Source organism: Equus przewalskii, chromosome 30 (assembly GCF_037783145.1).
Source record: "Equus przewalskii isolate Varuska chromosome 30, EquPr2, whole genome shotgun sequence".
Taxonomy (NCBI): domain Eukaryota; kingdom Metazoa; phylum Chordata; class Mammalia; order Perissodactyla; family Equidae; genus Equus; species Equus przewalskii.
The window spans coordinates 15567174-15587240 of record NC_091860.1 but is presented as its reverse complement, the minus strand read 5'-3'; the positions used below and the strand labels follow the sequence as shown (position 1 = coordinate 15587240).

At 36.4% G+C, this 20067-nt stretch overlaps 1 protein-coding gene and 1 long non-coding RNA gene across 2 annotated transcripts in view; one reads left to right on the top strand and one right to left on the bottom strand.

The window, feature by feature from the left end:
• Positions 1–1414: 1414 nt before the first annotated feature.
• LOC139080419 (uncharacterized) lies at positions 1415–13805 on the bottom strand. The gene is made up of 3 exons (XR_011534926.1): positions 13670–13805; positions 6111–6230; positions 1415–5019 (listed from the first exon to the last, which is right to left on the bottom strand). It is a non-coding gene; the product is annotated as an uncharacterized lncRNA (long non-coding RNA).
• Positions 13709–20067, top strand: part of MALRD1 (MAM and LDL receptor class A domain containing 1) — a 648353-nt gene continuing 641994 nt past the window's right edge. Inside the window, exon 1 of the mRNA XM_070600827.1 lies at positions 13709–13907. Within this exon, the coding sequence (XP_070456928.1) occupies positions 13709–13907 (199 nt within the window). The remainder of the gene's footprint in view (positions 13908–20067) is intronic.

Genomic DNA, 20067 nt, shown 5'->3' with positions numbered 1-20067 from the left:
AAATCTGGCTTAAGGCAGGTCTTTCAGCATAAGGACTTGATTAGAATTGGGTAAGAATTATGATACAAGAGTTCAGAGTTGTTGGGAACAGCAAGGTGAGGATTTTGAGGCAGAGATTCAAGGAATCTTAGGGGGCAAACCCAAGAACAGTCCTGGAAAAGTAAAGAAATGTTAATGAAGATGATAAAAGACAGGAGAGCCATGTTGATGAAGACGGTAAAATGTGGTGTTGATTTCAGCATCCAGGCTGAGTGTTGGGGTGGACAGTTTTCATTCTCACTTTCTACCTTATATATATCTTTGAATGATGAAAATTCCTAAAAATAAATGTGCTTTTTCTGAGATCCTCGTCGTGAACAGAGAGATGATTATTTTCTCTCCAGTGATGGGTATTTCCTAGCATGAAGTTTGAAAACGCTGGTCTCTGTGGTTGACTTTTTATGTTGCCAAGTTATATCTAGTTTGTGGAGCAAGTTTGCCCTTTAGCCTATTGTCATTTTACATCACTTGTGGCTGCTATCCAGAAGTCAACATACTCAATTCCTTTCAGGTCATGCCCCAGCCTTCTTTCTTATGAAATCTTTGGGGAAGGACACACCACTAAAGTGAATAGTACATTTCTTGTGCTATGGGTGTTAAGAAAAAACATTCTTAGATTTCTTAGGGTGAGAGCTACTTCTTCATGACTTGTACCACATGGTCCTATGTCTACCCCATGGGGCCATAGAGAATGAGGCTTAGCTCTCCTTTATAAGGGACCTTCAACCATTGAAGAAGTTGTGTGATTTTCCTTAATTTATCTCTTCTTCTTCACTTCTTAGGACAAACATTTGGGTTGCTTTACCATCCTGACTATTCTTTTGTTCTCCCTTTTAAATGATTCAGATTGTCAATATTTCTTCCCAAGAAGGATACTCAGAACTGAATACAATTCTCAAAGTGTCATCAGACAGTCTAGATAGGGAGCAGAACTCTAACTTCTTTAGTCCTGGATTCTATTCATAAAACAGAAGATCGAGTTATCTTTTCCTGGATGCTAGATCACCCACTAAACTGTACAAAAGTTAATATCACAAAAGACCCAGGAATTTTGTCCAAGTGTTGCTGTGAGGCCACAACTGACCCACATCTTTGTAGGGCAATGTTTTTTAGTGGTTAAAGGCAATGTCTTAGGAATGGCACTATTGACATTTTAACCACAGCTCCACCACTTAACTAGTTATGCAAACTTGGACAGCTAACTAACTCTCTGATTTTTAGCTTTGAAATAGAAAATAGGCTTAGAAAAGTATGTATTTCACTGGATATTGTGCAGATTCATGTGAGTAAATGCATGTCAAGGCCTGACAACAGTTCCCAGCATATACCAGAAGCCTAATAAGTATTAGCATTTACTGTATTTTAGATATCTCTATTTTTCAAAACCAAAATAACCTTTTATTATGAAAATGATACATAAATACAGTACTTTAAAAGTCAACCTATAAGTGAAAAGGATAAAGAAAAGGTACAATTTCATAACTCAGAAATTACCCCGTCAGAATTATACTCACTATCTTCTAGATATTTCTGTGTGTATACACATACATTTGCAAAATTTTACAAAATGGAAAACCTCACATGCTGTTTTATGTGCTATTTATTGTATGAACATCTTTCTGTGCCATTTTTTACAGGTCTATATCAGTGGTCAGTAAACTCTTTCTGTAATAAACCAGATAGCAAATACTTTATTTAGTCTTGCGAGACACATGTGTCTCTGCTACGTGATATTCTTTGTTTTGTTTTGTGGTTATTGATTTTTGTTTTACACTTAAAATATATAAAAATCATATTTTTTTTAGCTCACAGGCTGTACAAAAACAGGCCATGGGCCAAATTTGGCCTCTAGCCTGTAGTTTGCCTGCCCTTGATCTATATAATGATTTTTCAATAACTAAATTGCATAAATGTATTATATTTGTTAAACTCTTCCACTGTTTACATTTTTCCCTATTTTAAGAAACTCTGGGATGAGATTTTTTGACCAGTTTTTCTCTCTCCTTAGAGAAAATTTTACAAGTGGAATTGCTGGGTTAAATTTGTTTTAATACATATTGAAAATGTTATCTTTTCAGTTAAGTATAAGACAATAAGTTAGGAACTCGATTCTGTCATGTAAATTATTAGCTATTTCCCCCAGCTTCTGGTTATTAGAGAATGTCTTCAGAAGTCCCTTATCTAAGCCATTGGTGAGGTCAAAGCAGAGCAGAGGAGTGTGCAATTACCTACTTACTTTTACTGTGACATCATGTATGTTGTAATTATTTGGAACTTTTTAAAACAAGAACTGAACTCTAAATAACTGTACTAACATCAAACACATTTTTCTTAGCTAAATCCCAATAATATCATGTGTTATCAAATGTCCAGCTGAAATCAAGGGTATTTTCTTTCTTAATGGCTCACATACTTTCTTTGAACTATTCTAAAATACTTTCCTGTGCCAACCTTCCTCTACTTTATATGTTAGATGCCCCCACAGCATGGCTTGATGAGCAGTGTGTAGGTCCACACCCAGGATCTGAACCCACAGACCTGGGCTGCCTAAGCGGAGTGCACCGAGCTCAACCACTATGCCGTGGAGTTGGCCCCAAGAAGTCTTAGACTTTTATGGATTTAAGAGAAGTATTCAAAAGCGGTATTTCAGAACATTTTGAAAGCTTCATTACTTTAGGAAACTCTATGATTCTTTTCCTTTGGTCTGGTGAGTCCCTGGTTTCAGTAACTGGCTGAATTTTGTGTACAGGGTACCATTGACATCACTCAGTGGAGTTCAATCATTCAAAAGTTCTTGAGGGTGTTGCTCTGGGCATGTTATTAGAAGTGAACGTATCAGCTTTCACATCAAGGAGACAGAGTGAGTCCTGGACTTCAACAGATGCATTATGTTGGAGCCTTGATGGTGATGAAGTCAAACTTCCTTCCTGTGATCTATTTGAGTCTTTGAGACTATATTTCATCCCTTGAAAATAAATCTAATGCCATGTGAGTATCTTCCCCCAAGCTAGAACCCAGATTTTCAGGACTAACTCAGACTTTCCTTGTTGCAATGATTGTCATTTCTTTAGATTAGATTTTATATTGTGCTTTGAACTGTATCATGTAATATAAAATTTGGAACATTCTATCTTTTTACTTAAAATATATATTTACTACTATTTGATGAACTTAAAAAAAAATCACACAAGCAAAAATTATCCATAACCTACAATTTGGAGGAATTTCTGAAAGACAGAAATGAGGATCTCATCTGCCCTTGCAATACCATCTACAGAGATGACAGCTATTTATAGTCTTGTTGATATCCTTCTAAATGAAGTATTCTTTGTATCATCAGTAGATTTCCAGATGGATTCTGAATATTGATTGAATCCACTAAAATACATCCTTTATGGAATGAATTGGTATGCGGTTCTTGAGTATTTACTGTTATTTTCACGAAATTGGGACAATGAAGTAATTAGCTCCATACGTCCAGTGCCAAGCTGAGTACTTGACAAATAGTAGATATTTAATCATTTTTAAGTGGCAGAATGGAACTGTCCTAAAGGCCCACATGTGTAATTTAAGCACAAAATGAAATAAATGAGAGAAGAGTGGATTGAGGTTCTTCTAAATCATATAGAGTATCTTTGTGATGATTTGGTAAACTTACGTGAGTTCTATTTTAAATGGGGTTCTTTTTCCTAAACAGAATTTCAGTATTGTCAAGTTTAAAAATTTCATACACCCACCAGCTTTCTTAGGTACAGATTTTACCTGGGACTATCTATCATATTAAAACAGAGTGTTCTTTCCCTGTGTACCAGTCACAGTTTGATACAGAATTAAGTCAATGAGGGAAACTCAGATAAACTAATATTGTAGATGGTTAACTTCTCCAATTTCCCCACCTTAGCAACTCCTAGTCCTTATGTGAACGTGTTGTCTCGATTGTGGGAAATGTGGAGAGGCTTCTATTCGAGCTTGCTTGCTGTTTCAACACGGGATCCCCAGGTTCACGCAGGATCTCAAGGACTCTCAGTTCTCCTCTTCTAGGATCTACGGGCCATGAGCACCTGCTGTGCTCAGCCTAAATGGTGTGCGGACCACTCTGCTCACAGTGAAACCAAATATTACATGGAGTGCACCCCTAACAGGAAAAGGGGCCCTGTTTCCTTCATTTTGCATTTACTATTTTTCTTTGGTTTTCTACCATCTTACTCTGTCAAAGAGTCCCTTTTAACTCCAATAGAAACATTTTATTCAGCCGTAAGACTCGATTTCCTATGAGTTTCCAGCAAGACCATGAGAGCACTATTCGCTTTCTTATATCTTAATATAAACTCGTCTTACACAAAGCAGTCTTTTAAGTAGCCTTATATTAAAAACCATGGGATAAATCTCTGGTTTGCTTATAACTTTTAGAAAATATACCTTTAGGTTTAACAATTATACAATAAAGCTTTCTTAAAACTAGTTGAATAGGGAGTAACCAGGAGAGATTTATTTAGAAATATGCTCTTTTCCTTCAATTTGAAATCAATACTTTATCTTGTTCCTTAAGTTCAAAATCAATATTAAATACAATAAAAGAAAACATAAAACTGTGTGTATTAGTCCAAACATTTTTGGTTGACTTGGAAATAAACTCAACGAAGCCAAAAATTCTCTTAGCTTATTTAAGTTAAGAATCTCAGGTATAGATTCAGCTTTCAGCATGGCTATGTTTAGGGACTTAACCAAAGTCACAGAAATTTATCCATCTTCATCTCTTGGCTCAGCTAACATCTCTATTGGCTTAATTCTCAGGGAGATTCTCCTCAAATGGTGCCCAAGATGGCTACCAGAAAATCTGGCCTTTGTTGACTCAGCTTAGCCACCTCAGCAGAAGGGAGCACCTCTTTTCTCATAGTTTCTGGTGTGGGAATGCTCCTCCGTGGCCTTGGTTGGGTCACATGTTTATCCTGGGTAGGTGGGTCTGATTGCCCAGGACTCCTATGAATTAAGAGGGGCTTAGAATTAGTTTGGGTGGTTTCACAAAGAAAATAATGTAATGTTACCAAATGGGCGAAAGGTTTGCTGGACAGATAAACAAACAACATTTTAAAAACCCACTGAGAATCAGAGGCAGTTATTTTTATAATGCAATGCTTATTCATTCATGTATACATTCAATGAATATTTATTGGGCACTAATCTGTGATGAATGCTGTACTGAGCAGTAAGGATCAACAGGTGAATGAATGGAAAGCCCTAAAGAGGTCACCATTTAGCGGAGAGGGTCAGACATTGAAGCTCCCCATAAAAACACAGTCCATAACAGGCACTCTAGAAATGCAAGCTGGCTGCCATGGAAACAAACAGACAAACTAGGAGGTGGTAGAAGAAGTCAGGGATGGTTTTCAGAGGATTTTGGGGTTAAGTTGAGTCTTGAGAGATGAGCAGGAGCTGTTCAGCAGATGATTTAGAAGGGCATATTAGACAAGGCAAACAGCATCTGCAATGTTAAAATGCTTTAATTTTCCTCAATCATGACTCCCGAGTAGTCTCATAGTAATTATTATGACATTGGCCCCATGATTACTTCTTTTTTGTTCTTAGTAACTTGGAGCTAATTCAATAATCAAATTTGTTATAGCTACTTTGTTAGGGTATTTGCCCTATTTTTTTTTTAATAAGGTGTCTGGCTTCATAAGCCCCTTGAATTCTTTTTTTCCAGAAATTTCAATGAGTAAACGGAAGGAATAAGTTGACTGGTGAACTTGGGGAGGAGAATAAGGGGGCACTCTGACCTCTTCTGCCTTGACCTCAGTCTCTGCTCCCCAGGGGCCCATGATTTTGACCCTAGGATCATTCTCTCTTGAGGCAGCTAATCAGGCCAAGGATGAGCCCTCAGACCAGATCAACCCATCAGTAGGATGGCTGCTGATATGCTTTACTGGGTTGGCATGAGATGAAGAGCTGAGCCATTCCATTTCAGAAACATGGATTAATCAACATAGAGATTGAATGAACGAAAAGATGAAACTAAAACTGAAGGCTCCTGAAATCTAGAGACGGGCCAGAGTGGCCCCAGGAGAGGTTACCTTCAAGCCACAGGTGAACAGTCAAGGAAACAAAATTCACACATAAGCAGCAGAAGCTCCCAGGAGAGAAGGGAAAGAAGCAGGCTGAGAAAATCCACATGTCCACAGGAGCAGTCAGAACTAGAGAAAAAGAGAGAGGGAGAAGGCACTCATCTCCAGAGACATCTCAGATCTTGAATTTCTCATCCATCTCCTCCGTTCCAGCCCAGACTGCCCTCTATCATGTCTTCTGCATCCTGCCACAACCTTTTAGGTGAAGACTCTGCTTCCACTCCCATTCCTTTCTTACCCATTCTCCAAACTGGAGCTCAAACTGCCTTTTTTTTTAAAGATTTTATTTTTTCCTTTTTCTCCCCAAAGCCCCGCGGTACATAGGTGTATACTTTAGTTGTGGGTCCTTCTAGTTGTGGCATGTAGGACGCCGCCTCAGCGTGGTTTGATGAGCAGTGCCATGTCCACGCCCAGGATTCAAACTAACGAAACACTGGGCCGCTGAAGCAGAGCACGTGAACTTAACCACTCAGCCATAGGGCCAGGCCCCCAAACTGCTTTTTAAAATGTAGACCAGAGGATGAAATGCTTCTGAACAAAAATCCCCCAATGTCTTTCCTTTGCTTATACCCTAAAGGCAAAACCCCATATGTAATTTGACCACGTCGCACCTCCCTAACCTCATCTCTGGCCCTTCTTCCCCTCCTTCCATGTGCTCAGCTGCACTGACAGGCTGCCTGTTCCTCAAATGTGCCACACTTTTCCTCCTACATATCCTAGGAAACTCACATCTGTTTCCGCCCCAGGGCCTTTGTACTTGCTGTTCTATTTGATTGAGATATACTTCTTCCAGATCTTCCCATGGGTGACTCAGTATTTAAGCCTCAGCTTAAATGACACCTTCTCAAAAATCACCTCGCCATCTGCTTTCTATCATCATGTCCTTCTCTTTTCTCCTCTCCTCTCATCTCTTGCTCCCTTCTCCTCCTCTTCTCTCCTCTCTTCTCCTATTTTCCTCTCCTCTCCTCTCCTATCCTGTCTTCCTCTCCCCTCCTCTATTTCTCTACTCTGTTCCCCTCTCCTCTCCTCCCATCCTTTCCTCCCCTCTTCCCTCCTCTTCTCCCCCTCCTCTCCTCCTCCCCTCTCTTCTCCTATTCTTCCCTCTCCTCTCCTTTTCTTCTATTCTCTCCTCTCCTTCTCTCTTCCCCTCTCCTCTCCTTCTCACCTCTCCTCTCCTCTCCTCTCCTCTCCCTTCCCTCTTCTCTCTCCCTCCTTCTGTTCTCTCTTTCTTCTTTCTATATTATTGACTTTAATTTTTCATTAGATGATTCCTCTATTAAAATATCAGCACATGAAAATATGAAATTTTTCTGACTTCTTTACCACCATGTCCTTAAATACTTAGAAAAGTGCTTGGCAATGAATTAAAAGCTGATTAATTGAATAACTCCAATCTTAATACATATTTCCAATAAATCCTCCTCCTTCACCCAGCTTTGGAAGAAATTTGAATAAAGCTGTTGCTAGTAACCAAAAGAACTAGGACTAAAATAACTTGCGTTACTGATATTGATATTGAGAAGCAGTTTCTTCATCTCTACTACAACATCAACTAAGTCTGGTTTTAGGAGTAATCCCTCTTGTGGGAATTATTTCCCCCCAAGAGCCAGAAATCCTGATCCTTTTCACTATTGTTTGAAATTCAACACATTTAAATACATTATTCTATTATTAAGCTCCATTAAATAATGCAGATTCTCCAGAAAGTCATTTTTTTTCCAGCGTGAATTGATTAATCAGAGGGTGAATCTCTTAGTGTGTAGCGGATGTCAAAAAAGACATTTTCGAAGGTGAAGAGATTAGGTAGCTGAGTGTTGAGAGGGTGGAAGATGAGGTGGGGTTCTGTAGTGACATAAGACCAGGGATGCAGGGGACAGAATGGAGGAAGGAAAAAGGGGAAGAGACCACCTTCCAAATTCCAAACAGAGCTGACCTTGTTCAACTTGTTTCCATCGTTCTGTCCCTGGGTAGTGATAGAGGTGAGAAGTGAGGGAAAGCAGTTTCAGGGAGAGAGGGGAAGCAATTGGTTTCGTATATTTGTTTTGTCTCCTGAAACCTTGCTGTAATCACTTATTAGTTTCAGGGTTTTTTGTGTATGTGGTTTTTAGATTTTCTACATAGAAAATCATGTCGCTGTGAACAAAGACAGTTTTATTTCTTCCTTCCCAGTCTGTATATCTTTTATTTCCTTTTCTTGTCTTACCATTGACTAGATTTTTTAGTATGACATTGAATGGGAATGACGAGAGGGGACATCCTTGCTTTATTTCTGATCTTAGGGGGAAAACACCTAGTTTCTTACCATTAAGTATGATGTTAGCTGTAGGTTTTTGGTAGATGTTATTTATCAAGTTGATTATTCCCCTCTAGTTTTAGTTTACTTAGAGTTTTTATTACAAATGGATGTTGGATTTTGTCCAATGCTTTTTCTGCATCAATTGAAATGATCATATGATTTTTCTTCTTTAGACTGTTGATGTGATGAATTATATTAATTGATTTTGAATGTTGAACTAATTTTACATACCCAGAATAAATTTCACTTGTTATGGTACATAAACCTTTTTATCCATTGTTGTATTTGGTTTGCTAATAGTTTGTTGAGGATTTTTATATCTACGTTCATGAGAGATACTGGTTTGTAACTTTCCTTTCTTTAACATCTTCGTCTGGTTTTGGTATTAGGGTAATGCTGTCTTCATAGAATGAGTTATAAGGTGTCTCCTCTGCATTAATCTTCTGGAAGAAATTGTAGAGAATGGGATAATTGGAACGGCTGCTTGTTTTATCAAGGGAATCTGTGAAGGAGGAGTAAGGGAGTAGAGGTACTTGCAATCATCAAATCCTTAGACTACATGACTTTTTTCATTTCTGGAAAATTACTTCAAATATTGCCATCCCGATTTTCTATCTCCCTGTAAGTTTCATTTAGTCATATGTTGGACCCTATCATTCTATGTTTCAAGTTTTAAACTGTATTTTTTCATATTTGCATACATCTCTATGTTGCATTTTGGTATAATTTTCTCACATCTATCTTCCAATTCTCTACATTCTTTATTCATTTCTGGTTTTTACTCCTTGTTTATACCGTCTACTTTGTTTTCATTTTCACTGGTTATATTTTCCCTGGTCAACTTTATAAAATCATGGCTATTCTCTTCTTCCCTGTGCTTATTTTAAAAATTTAATCTTTTTAATATTTGATACATAATTATTTTATATTCACTATCACATAATGCCAATATATGAAATTTTGGGGGTATTTAGTTGTGCCTTTGTTTATTTGATTATTTGTGCTGGCTCTAAGTCATAGAGACTTGTTTGTCATTTGCCCGTTTATTTTTTACTGTGAACTCTTGTTTGAATGATCATGATCTATGGAAATCTTTATTGAAGGTGCCAGGAATTTTTTTTCCTAGCATATGCTTTCTCTGGCTTTATGCAAGGATATCAATTTTATTTCCATATCTTATGCAATCCAAATCTTTTTATTACCTGCCCTTGTTTATGTTTCAAGGTTAGGGTTCTGGGTTACTATTATCTGCAATATAGCTTCAGTATTTACTCACTGCTTCATCTTGCAACTCATACCTGCTTTCAATGATTATTTTCATTAATTCTGGAATTTTCCTTAAAATATTCTTTAGGATGGTCACTCAGTAATAAATTCTATTGTGTTGGCTCTATCTCCCTTTTGACTCTTGGCATCTGCTTTACGTTTTGCAGGCTCAAGACTCAGTTATATATTTAAAAGCATTTCATATTCCACTCCATCCAACATCTAATGTTTTTGTAGTTTGAGAGTTGGCTTATTTTTTAAATAGAAAATATAATCCACTATTTTTCAGCCAAAACTAGAAGCAGTGTTTGTACAATTTTTATAAATGTCTTATACTCCCTCCCCAGATTGTAAATTCTTTTAAGTCAGGTTCATTGTCTTGTTCTTCATGGTATCTCTCCTGTCTTCCTGCCCCCCACCCACGTCAAGCATAAAGTATGCGCTCCATCTCTTAAAACAGATAAAACATTGTGTTTTCTTTAAATGAGTTTGCCCTGTCACTTTGGAATATTTTGCCTTTTGGAGGTCCCACCCAGGGGCTTTATAATGCCTCATGAAAATTGTTGGCAGCATAATTCAATTAAAATTCTGTATTCATTTTTTTCTATCTTGGGTTCTCCTCCAAGCTCCTTCATTTAATAATCATGTGATCTTGGATAACTGAGAAATAATTTTTAAAGTAGAAGCAGAAAACTATGCAAGAAGGTGTTTGGACAGAATGAGACAATGTGTAGGATGCACCCAGCACCGTGTTAGAGCACTGGGATCTATAAGGATTTTTTCTCTTCCTCAATAAACTTCATAAAAACAACACTGATTTCTATCAGTATCAGTTTATTCCTTTCCCCTTTTGGTACATGCAGAGAAAAAGTGATAAAGAAATTACCGGTTGCAAATAATTTTATCTTTTGGCAACAAAATATAAATTTGCCTTATAAATTATTAAACTACTGGATTATACTGATTTACTTTGGGTGCCACCATTCCAGTTCATTTCCTGTCTAAATGATGAATGGCGCTTGAAACAGTATAAGGTAATGTTATTTTTAGTAGGCAGTAACAGTTAATAAAGGAGTTTCCCCACTGAATCTAGTCAATAAACAGCTATGACAGCAATAAAATACGTGATTTTTTCCTAACGGAAAATAGTGAACATATAAAATGTTACAGGACCTGAATTCAGAATCGGGATATAAAATTGAAATGTTTCTGTTTGCATGCGTCTTTACACCTTTTTGCTTCTCTTCCTTCTCCCCCTCTTGTCTTTTTTCTTTTCTTCCCTTATTCCTCTCTCTCTCCCTTCTTCTCTTCCTTCCTTCCTTTCTTTCTTAAAGAGGAAAGCTCAAAATGAGCTTTGACACGATACAATCATTTACTGATTTAGTGTTGGGAGGATGGTGGAGTGCATTGCTGGTGTAACACAAAATTACAATTTCAAAATCTAAAGAGACTTTTAAAATGGCGCAAGGTGTAGAAATGGAAAAGCAACACTGAACACCAGAATTATATGTTTTTTACGTAATGGCATTTTTAAATTTCACATGTTCATTGCACTTATTTACCTCCGCCTAGCAAAAGTTGAAATGAGTGTATGCCCCCATTAATTCCATTCAATTGGCAATTACTTATTGGGCCACTACTATTTGCCAGGAACTGTGCCAGTAACTGGGGATACAATAGTGCAAAATTCACAATTCTGCTTAGTTCTTACAGAATAGTGGAGGAATCTTGGAAGTAAATGGACAGTGGTCATACCAGGCCTGTAGGTGTTGAGATGAATGAGAACCCAGGAATGAAATTTAGCTCAGCCTGGGAACTCTTACAGAAAGTCCCCCAAGCTTGAAAACAAAGAATAATTAGTATTAACTTGGTGGTAGTGTGGAGAAGGGAACTCAGATTTGAAGTCTAGAGATGGCATGTTTAGAAAACTGCCAGTGCAATAGTTCAGTAAGGCTGTGACTGAGAGCATAAGGGAGAGTGCAATAAGCATCAAAACCTCAAAAGATAAGCTGTGTCTGTAAGCCAGGCTAAGGAGTGTGACATTTACACTGATTTCACATGGAAATATATAGAAGTGGATTTTTGCTTAGGAATGGTTACTTTGCCTGAAGATTGGAAAACGAGTTGTAGGTTGAAGAAATATTTGGTTTGGGGTGTTGCTGAGAAGAGAATTTATGGCGTCTTCACCTGGAATATGGAATGCACAAGACTGGACGATTGATAGGTAGAGTGGATGAGAGTAGTCCAGGACCAATATAGAGGTTCCTGGCATGGGAAATTGGGCAGAAGAAGGTACCATTCATTAAAATACAGATTATGGGAGTATTAGCTGGTTGATTGGGTGGGGGAAAGAAGGATGGATTTAGCTTTTGATTCAAGTAGACCTTGTCAATTAGGCTGTCTGTTTTTGTGGGGGGTGTGTGTGTGTGTGTGTGTGTCTGTGTATGTGTGTATACTCAGGAAGAAGGCTTAAAACATAGATTTGAGCAGCATATCATTTCAGGACTTGAGATATAGTTTTGGGAGACAATAATGTACAGATAATACTTGAAATTATTAGCATGAAAAGATAAGCCTAGAAAAAAGTATAATCTGAACAGAGAGGAGGACTAACATGCAACTATAAGGGTAATCAACATTTAAGAGACACACAAAGAAAGAGAAGTCGGCAAGGCATTACTTAATATTCATTTGTAAAACAGAAAGCTAAGGAGAATGAATATTTCTGAAATTGGAATGAAGCACAGAGCAATGAAATGCTAGATCATGTGGAGTGCTCAATGATAGGGCAAAATTATGGATTTTCTTACTAGATTCCCAAAGGCCCATACCTTAGAACTTTATATTTTTATTGGATCTTTTTTTCCAGAATATGGGGAAAATCATCCTCTTCCAACATTTTCTTCAAAGGCACAGATGCATTCTCTATCCTTGAGCTATGGCCCTTTTTACTCTACATTCTCCAACTGCTTTTTCTAGTCTCATGGGGTGTCTTTGTCTCCTGCAGTTATATTGCAGAAAGTAAAAGAAAGCAGTTGAAAGAGAACTTTAATATGCCTTTAAGAAACCAAATATAAAGGAATATTTTGAATATTCAGCTTCATATAATTTCTCTCATTATTATTCAGCTTCATAGAATTTTATTATTAATATGTCAATGTGTTCTGAACTTCAGGATACTGTTGATTCTGAATATGCATCCTGAAATCACGTGTTTCACTTGTAAAAGCAAATTAAGATGAATTGACAAGGGAATCAGCATGCTATAGAAGAGAGAACACTGCGCTAAGCAGTAGGACATTTGAATTCTAGTTTCTAACACAAGTTACTATATTTCTTCATAAATATCACTTAATTTTCTTGGGTCCAAGTTACGTGATTTGTAAAATAAAGATCTCCATTATGCTTCAACTTTTAAAATCCTGTTGTTTTCAATTTATCTAAACAAGCAATGCGAGGTTTCTATTTGATAAAAAGGACAAGCATTTCATTCTCACAGACCAATTCTAATAATCAGACCTGGAATATTTGAATAAATTTTAGTAACCAGAATAATGTCCTCATTACATGAATGTGACTAAGGATAGGAATTAATACAGAACATTCCCATGTTACTTATAACTTTGTTGTGGTCCCTCCCTCCCCCATTTATGTACCGCCTCTTTGTTTTTTAAAATTTTCTTTCAGGAGATAGCATGATCATAAAGGCTTAAGTTGTTTAAACATGGTACATGTAGGGCAATAAATATCCATGATAGATATAGAAATGATGCAATTTCTCAAGTTAAATATTTTCTAAAGACACTCCTCTGAACGAGCAGACGAACTGCCCTGGGAGTCATTTTTAGAGTTGCAAATAGTCACCAATAGCGTCCAGCCGTATGAGACAAATCTGGAAAACGAAGAATAGGGAAAAGAAAAAGAAAGTTTCTAGTTATGGACTCACCCGTTACAACTGCCTGATCCCTAACTGACATCTCCAATGATGCTCTTCTGCTTGGTCAGAATGTTAGCATTCCCGAAGAAGGAAGCTTCTTGCGTCGTTTGGATTTCCTGTGTTTTCATCTTTACACTGGTTCAGCGAGGAGCAGAAGCCTTTCAGTGTGGCAATGGGGTCTCCTTACCTCCTGACAATGTGTGTGACTTCACAGATCAGTGTGGGGACAAGAGTGATGAACAGCAATGTAAGTGCCATTTCTCTCCTGCTTCGGATTTCAATTCACCATGCACCTTCAAACCAGGGGCTAATGAGCAGCCCAGGGAGATTCAGCTAGGTACCTGGCGCTGCATGGATTTCATTTATATGCCTTTGATGTAAATCAGAAACTAAAATGTGCTTTTCAATAAAGAGATGGGTCCTTATATAAAAATTACTCTAATTAAACAATATCAAATTGCTACGATTCTAACTGGATGGAACGTATTTTAAGTCAGTTTTTACTAATTATAAAGAAGGAGTGATATGCAGAAACATAGCTTTTAATGTTATATTAGGGAGGTAAAATTCAAAAGAAGCTCATTACTGCAGCTTTAAAATGCTGTGATGGAAATTATGAGCCTAAGTTTGGATTCAGTATGGAAATATTTGAAATGCATTTTAGATTGGATGAGTGGATTTTATTTTTGCTTATAGGACTCTATTACCAAGTGAGTTGGTACCACTTCCACACAGGGCACAACTCTGGCTTGTATCCTTTGATTCCAGGGCAAAGAAAAGGGCACAAGCTTCAGAGAGTGCAGGACCTAGATTTGGGTCCTGGATAAACCATCTAATAATTGTGTGATCTTGAACCTCCATTTTATTATTTGGGGTTATAAAGTGAGATAAACTGCCTCTCACTGGTGGGAGAATGCTCTTTTGCTTACTGATATAATGTTAATAAAAAGGAAACCACTCACCAAGGGAAAACCTGGATAAAGACATGCATGTTTCTGTAGTGTCTATTGCAATATGACGTCCTGAAGGAACACTGCATTTCACCAGTGGAGACTGGTGTCGTTCTTATGAAAATCATCTTTTGTAAACATTTTCATAAAATTAAATGGGTTTATTATTGGTTCATAATAATTATGACTCAACTGGAGGCATGGATTCTATTATTTTACAGCACTTTACTCAAATATATTTTCTGTGTTTTATTCAGATACTGTATTAATCAGTGTTTACAGAATTCTTCATTTTCTTCTGCTAATATGTTTATACATATTTAATTTTGCTATTGTTTGCCTTCTGTTTACATATTCAGTGATTACATTAAGATAAGAAAAATGATTGCTGAAAACTTTCTTCTCCATGGGAGAAAACAAGCTAAATGATTTTTCTTCCATAGTTTGGGATAGCTATCATGCTGTTAGTACCTAGTAACTATTAAGCACAAAGCACAAGCAAGGACAAGGATTCATTTATATTTGTCCAATTTCCCTAGAGAGGCTGACTGTGGGTGTGCTGCCCTTTTTCTGGCCTGACTGGGAAAGCCCTTACTGCTCCATGGTGAGCAGCAGAGGAACCACTCGGCTGGTTTGACAAGAAGTGCAAAGTCCTTTCCATTATTAATCTCTGTGAAGCTTCCTTTAGCATGCTTGCTGTGATAACATGCATGGTCCTGCTTCAGGGAAAAGGTTAATGTGAAAGAAGGAGAAAGCCACGGAGTGGAAAGGTCTCGACCGCATGAAAAATTCTAATAAGTTGCAGCCTTATAGGAAAGCAAAGCAACAGATCTGTCGAATAAACAGATTTCATTTTAAATGTTACATTGGGAGATCACCTTCTGGCTTTTTCACTTTTCATTTTCATTTCTGAGAAGTTTCCTCTTCAGTATTTTATTTAAAATGTGGACCATGACCTGTAGATAAAATTGAAAATCACTTTCAAGAATGCGTTTCTTTTGTACACCACGCTAGGGGGAAAATATTGGGAAGGAATAATGATGGGCGAGCAGTTTTTCTCTTGAAAATTCGTGATGCTAACCTTACAGATGAAATTTTTTTTAAAAGCTAACTTTATAATGATGTTAAAGTAGTCACATTTTGAAAAAAATCAATCTATGCTCCTCTGTAACATCCAAGTGGTGTGACCTTTAAAGAAATAGATTAATATGTTGACTTTTCCTAATGAAATTGGCATAGTTGAAGTTAAATTTCAGATAGAAATGATTGTATTAATGGGTTTTGAGAATTTTCTTATTTTCCGCGATGGACCTCTTTTTAAGAATACTTGAACCTGTTATTTTAACTCAGTATTTTTTTAAGATGTTAGTTTTTGAAAGAGAGAATCTTCACAATGGAATTTATTCTATTTACACATAATATAGGGCACTATACCGTGGGCAGGAAAAATAATTTTTAGGTGTAACAACTGTTTGGTTCTAGTATTGACAAGAATTCCTCGTTATTAGAATTTGTTGATGTCCTGAGCCAAGGAAACAAATGTTGGGGTACTGGTCTGCGTATTTTTTTTAAAATCATGTTCCAGGGGTTGGCATTGTCTGCTTCCATGCTGATCCTCATTTTCTGGTCGTCTTCATTATTTTTTACTATTATTTGTTTATTTATTTTAATATCAGAGTTATTATACCACATACAGAGATAGCCTAGCTTCTCTTCTAGCAATTGCTCAAAACTATTTGATGTACAAAGGCTTTACCCCGATTTATTTTTCTTAACAATAGAGACAGTTGTATTACTTCTGTTACTACCATTCAAATCTAAATCAACCAGAAAAGATTACAAAGTGTACTACTGATGCAGTGTTGAGATAGATCTTCTGTAATGAATCTCTGCCGCTGAAGTGTTGCGAGAAAATATTCTTAGATAATTGTTTTTGCAGACCCGAAGTTAGTATTAAAAGTAGCTGTTATATATTCATTTTAGGACTCAATTTACTTTAAACTGCATGTGATTCAAAAGAGAAAAATATATTCAGTTAATCGGATATTTTTTCCCCGACCTACGTGTCATACTTAAAAACTTATCCGTTCAGTCTAGTATTTTATAAGGATATAGGAATCAATTTTTATGCTTTGATTTGATGGAATCTATCATAAAGTTTTGAGGTTTTATCTAATTTCCTTTACAAACTCTTTCAATGTAGGAACAAGAAATTTTCAAAATGTATTTGCTTCACATAAATCTAAATTTATAAGTGAAATGTGTGAAAATTACCTTAGTGGTACATTCTCAAAATCTGAGAGGTGATAGTGTTTAACCAGATGACGTTAAGTAAAACACTGTTCTCCAATAGGATGACGTAAATATCAACTACTTTTAAAAGTAACTGGCTCACTGAAGTACTTGAAACGAAAGCATTAATAGAGTGAAATGTGAGACTTCATGTGCAGTATTTATCTTAGCACTACATTGTATGCAAAATTTTTATGCATATTGTAATGAAACAGCTAATAAAAATACTTAAAAATCCTGCTCACATTAGCGGCATGTCTTAGTTTGGGCTATTATAATAATAAATACCATAGACTGGGTGACTTAAACAACAAACATTTATTTCTCACAGTCTGGAGGCTGGGAATCCAAGATAAGGTGCTGGCAGATGTGGTGTCTGATGAAGGCTCTTCTCCTGGTTTGCAGACAGCTATCTTCTTGCTGTGCCCTCACATGGCGAAGAAAAAGGTCATCTCTAGTGTCTCTTCTTTTAAGGGCACTAATCTCATCTTGAAGGCTCCACCCTCATGATCCAACCACTTCCTAGACTCCCCACTTCCAAATACCATCACATTGGGGGTTAAGGCTTCAACATATGAATTTTGGAGGCATACAAGCATTTGATCCATAACACAATAGAATTATATATGTAAGAAATCTAATAATGAATATGGAGAGCCTAGCTAAAGAAAATTAGAAAAAATTGCAGATATATGGAAGAAAGATTCACGGCAAGACTTTCTTAATGGTATGCTTCAATAGTACAAATATGTACATTTTCATGAAATCAATCTACGTGTTAATTAAATTCTAATACAAAAGCTAATGGGTATAAATTTTGGAACCTGATAAGGTGACTTTCAAGTTCATCTATAAAAATGAGTAAGAATAGCTAGAAAGGGGAAAAAGAAAAAGATTAATAATGAGGAATAACTTTCATTAATAGGTTTATAATAGTGCGTCATGTAAATTAGTCCAACATTATAAAAGTTTCTAATTAGGAAAGAATATGATTATTAGAAAAGTAAGCATATCTGTAATATGTTTGGTAAATAATGGTGGCATTCCAAATTAGTATACAGTATTTACTATACGCCAAGCACTATTAAGAAATTTCCATACAGTATCTCTTTCAATCTGCACCAAACATCAAAATAGCAGGAACAATTTACAGCTTGGGAAAAATGAGAGGCAGATTAGGTAAAATAAAATGCTAAAGGGCACAGAGCTATTTAATGGAGGAGCTGGAATTCACAACCAATTCTGTCTGATTCCAGAACCTTTGATACTCACCACTATACAATACTGACGGTTTTTATTATATACGACAAAGGAAGATGAGGCAATTTCATGAAATGGCGGTCATCTGCTCCACACACCAGAAATTTCTAAGGGTTAAAATATTATATGTAAAAAAAGAAGCCATAGTTTTTACTGTTCTTCCTGAAAAGTTTTGAAAAGTCAGGGAGAGTTTCTCTTTTGTTTTAAGGTATAATAAACCCTCAATATATATTTGTTGAATATTGATGTTAAACAAATATTGGAATAGGGAGGGCCTTTCCATGTGTTAAATGAAAAGAAGAAAATACAAAAATCAATAAATTAGAATATGTCAATTAAGAGTTTCAATGTATCAAAAGCATCATAAGTAAAATGAAAGAGGAAAAATGTTTTCAGTATATCTGACAAATAATTCTGTTCCAGGTAAATAAATTAGAGAAAACATGTATTCAATCATAGAAATGTGGGTAAAAGTCCTGAAAAGACAAGTCACTCACAAAATAAGAGAAACAACCATCTGTGATGAAGTGATCAAATTCACCATTAATCCTAAATCACAATTGGAAACAAAAAGCTTCCAATATTTAAAAAATTAAATAGATGTAAATTTAAAAAAAGAATGTCCATGGCTGTGAAGGGTATGAGAAAATGAGCACTCACATACTGCAGGCAGGAGTCTAAACTTTTACATGTTTTATAGCATATTTGAAATATGAATAAAGATTTTAAAAATGTTCATGCCCCCTGGACTAATAATTTCACTTTTAGGTATTTATTCCAAGAAAATAATTAGAGCTTACGTAAAAAGTCTCGTCACAGTGTTATTTAAGATGGTGGAAATTGGAAATAAGGTAGTTTTATAATATCAGGTTAATGCTGAAATAAATTGTGATACATCTATCCTCTGGACATCTGTGCAGCCATCTGTCATAATCTTTCATGCTATTTAAAAAATGGGGAAAAGCTCATGATATATTGTCAAGGGAAAAATTGTAATTGCTTACCAATACATACACATAAAAATACAGTATGGCTTTGCAGATAAAATAGTAGATGGAATAATATCTGAGTGTTGGACTTATGTGTGACTTTTCTTTTTTTGCACATCTTTGTGTTTCAAATTTTCTAGAATAGCATGCATTTTAAAAAATCAGAATAAAATGGTCTTTTAAAATATCTTTAATAAATAGCTTTCCTATTAGCTTCTATATTGTGTTTATTTTAGAAATGAGAGCAAGGTAATTTTATACATGTAGATCACGTGATGCAGAACAGAATTCCTTCTCTCTCTTTCCTTTTTCTATTTTTGCTCAAAGCTGGTGAAAAGAGGTTTTGTTTTCCTTTTTGTCACAGATGTCATATTGTCATCCAGAGTGAAGAGATTAAGAATTTGATAGTAAAATAATATGTCAAAGTTATGGTAGCAAAAGCAGTCAATATCAGCAAGAAAAATGTGTGGTAAGGGTAAATTCTATCATTGTCCAGTCCTATCCCAATTTAGGGATGGTGCTTTTCCTTCTCCATCATAGCTGCCCTCCTGGGTATCAATAAGTACAGAGTCTACAGCTCATGTGACCCCCTGTCCCGGTGCCCCTTTGAATGCAATACCTTGTCTGCAGGTTTGGACTCAGTTCCTCTGCTGCTTTCTGACACTGGACTCAGAAAGTGCTTGGCCATCACACAAAGCTAACACAGTTCCTTTTCATGTGGTTCCCAGAGGTCTTTCCTCTCTTCCTTCCCCCTCAAACTTACCTGCTACACGATCATACCCATTTCCCCTTCCCTCTTCTTGGGAAACTTCCCCTCACCGAACCTCTCCAGGGATGGGATGACCTAGCTCTTTCACTGTGTTTTTATTCAACTCTAATCCTATGGCATTCAGTCCATGCCCTGCATCATTCAGAC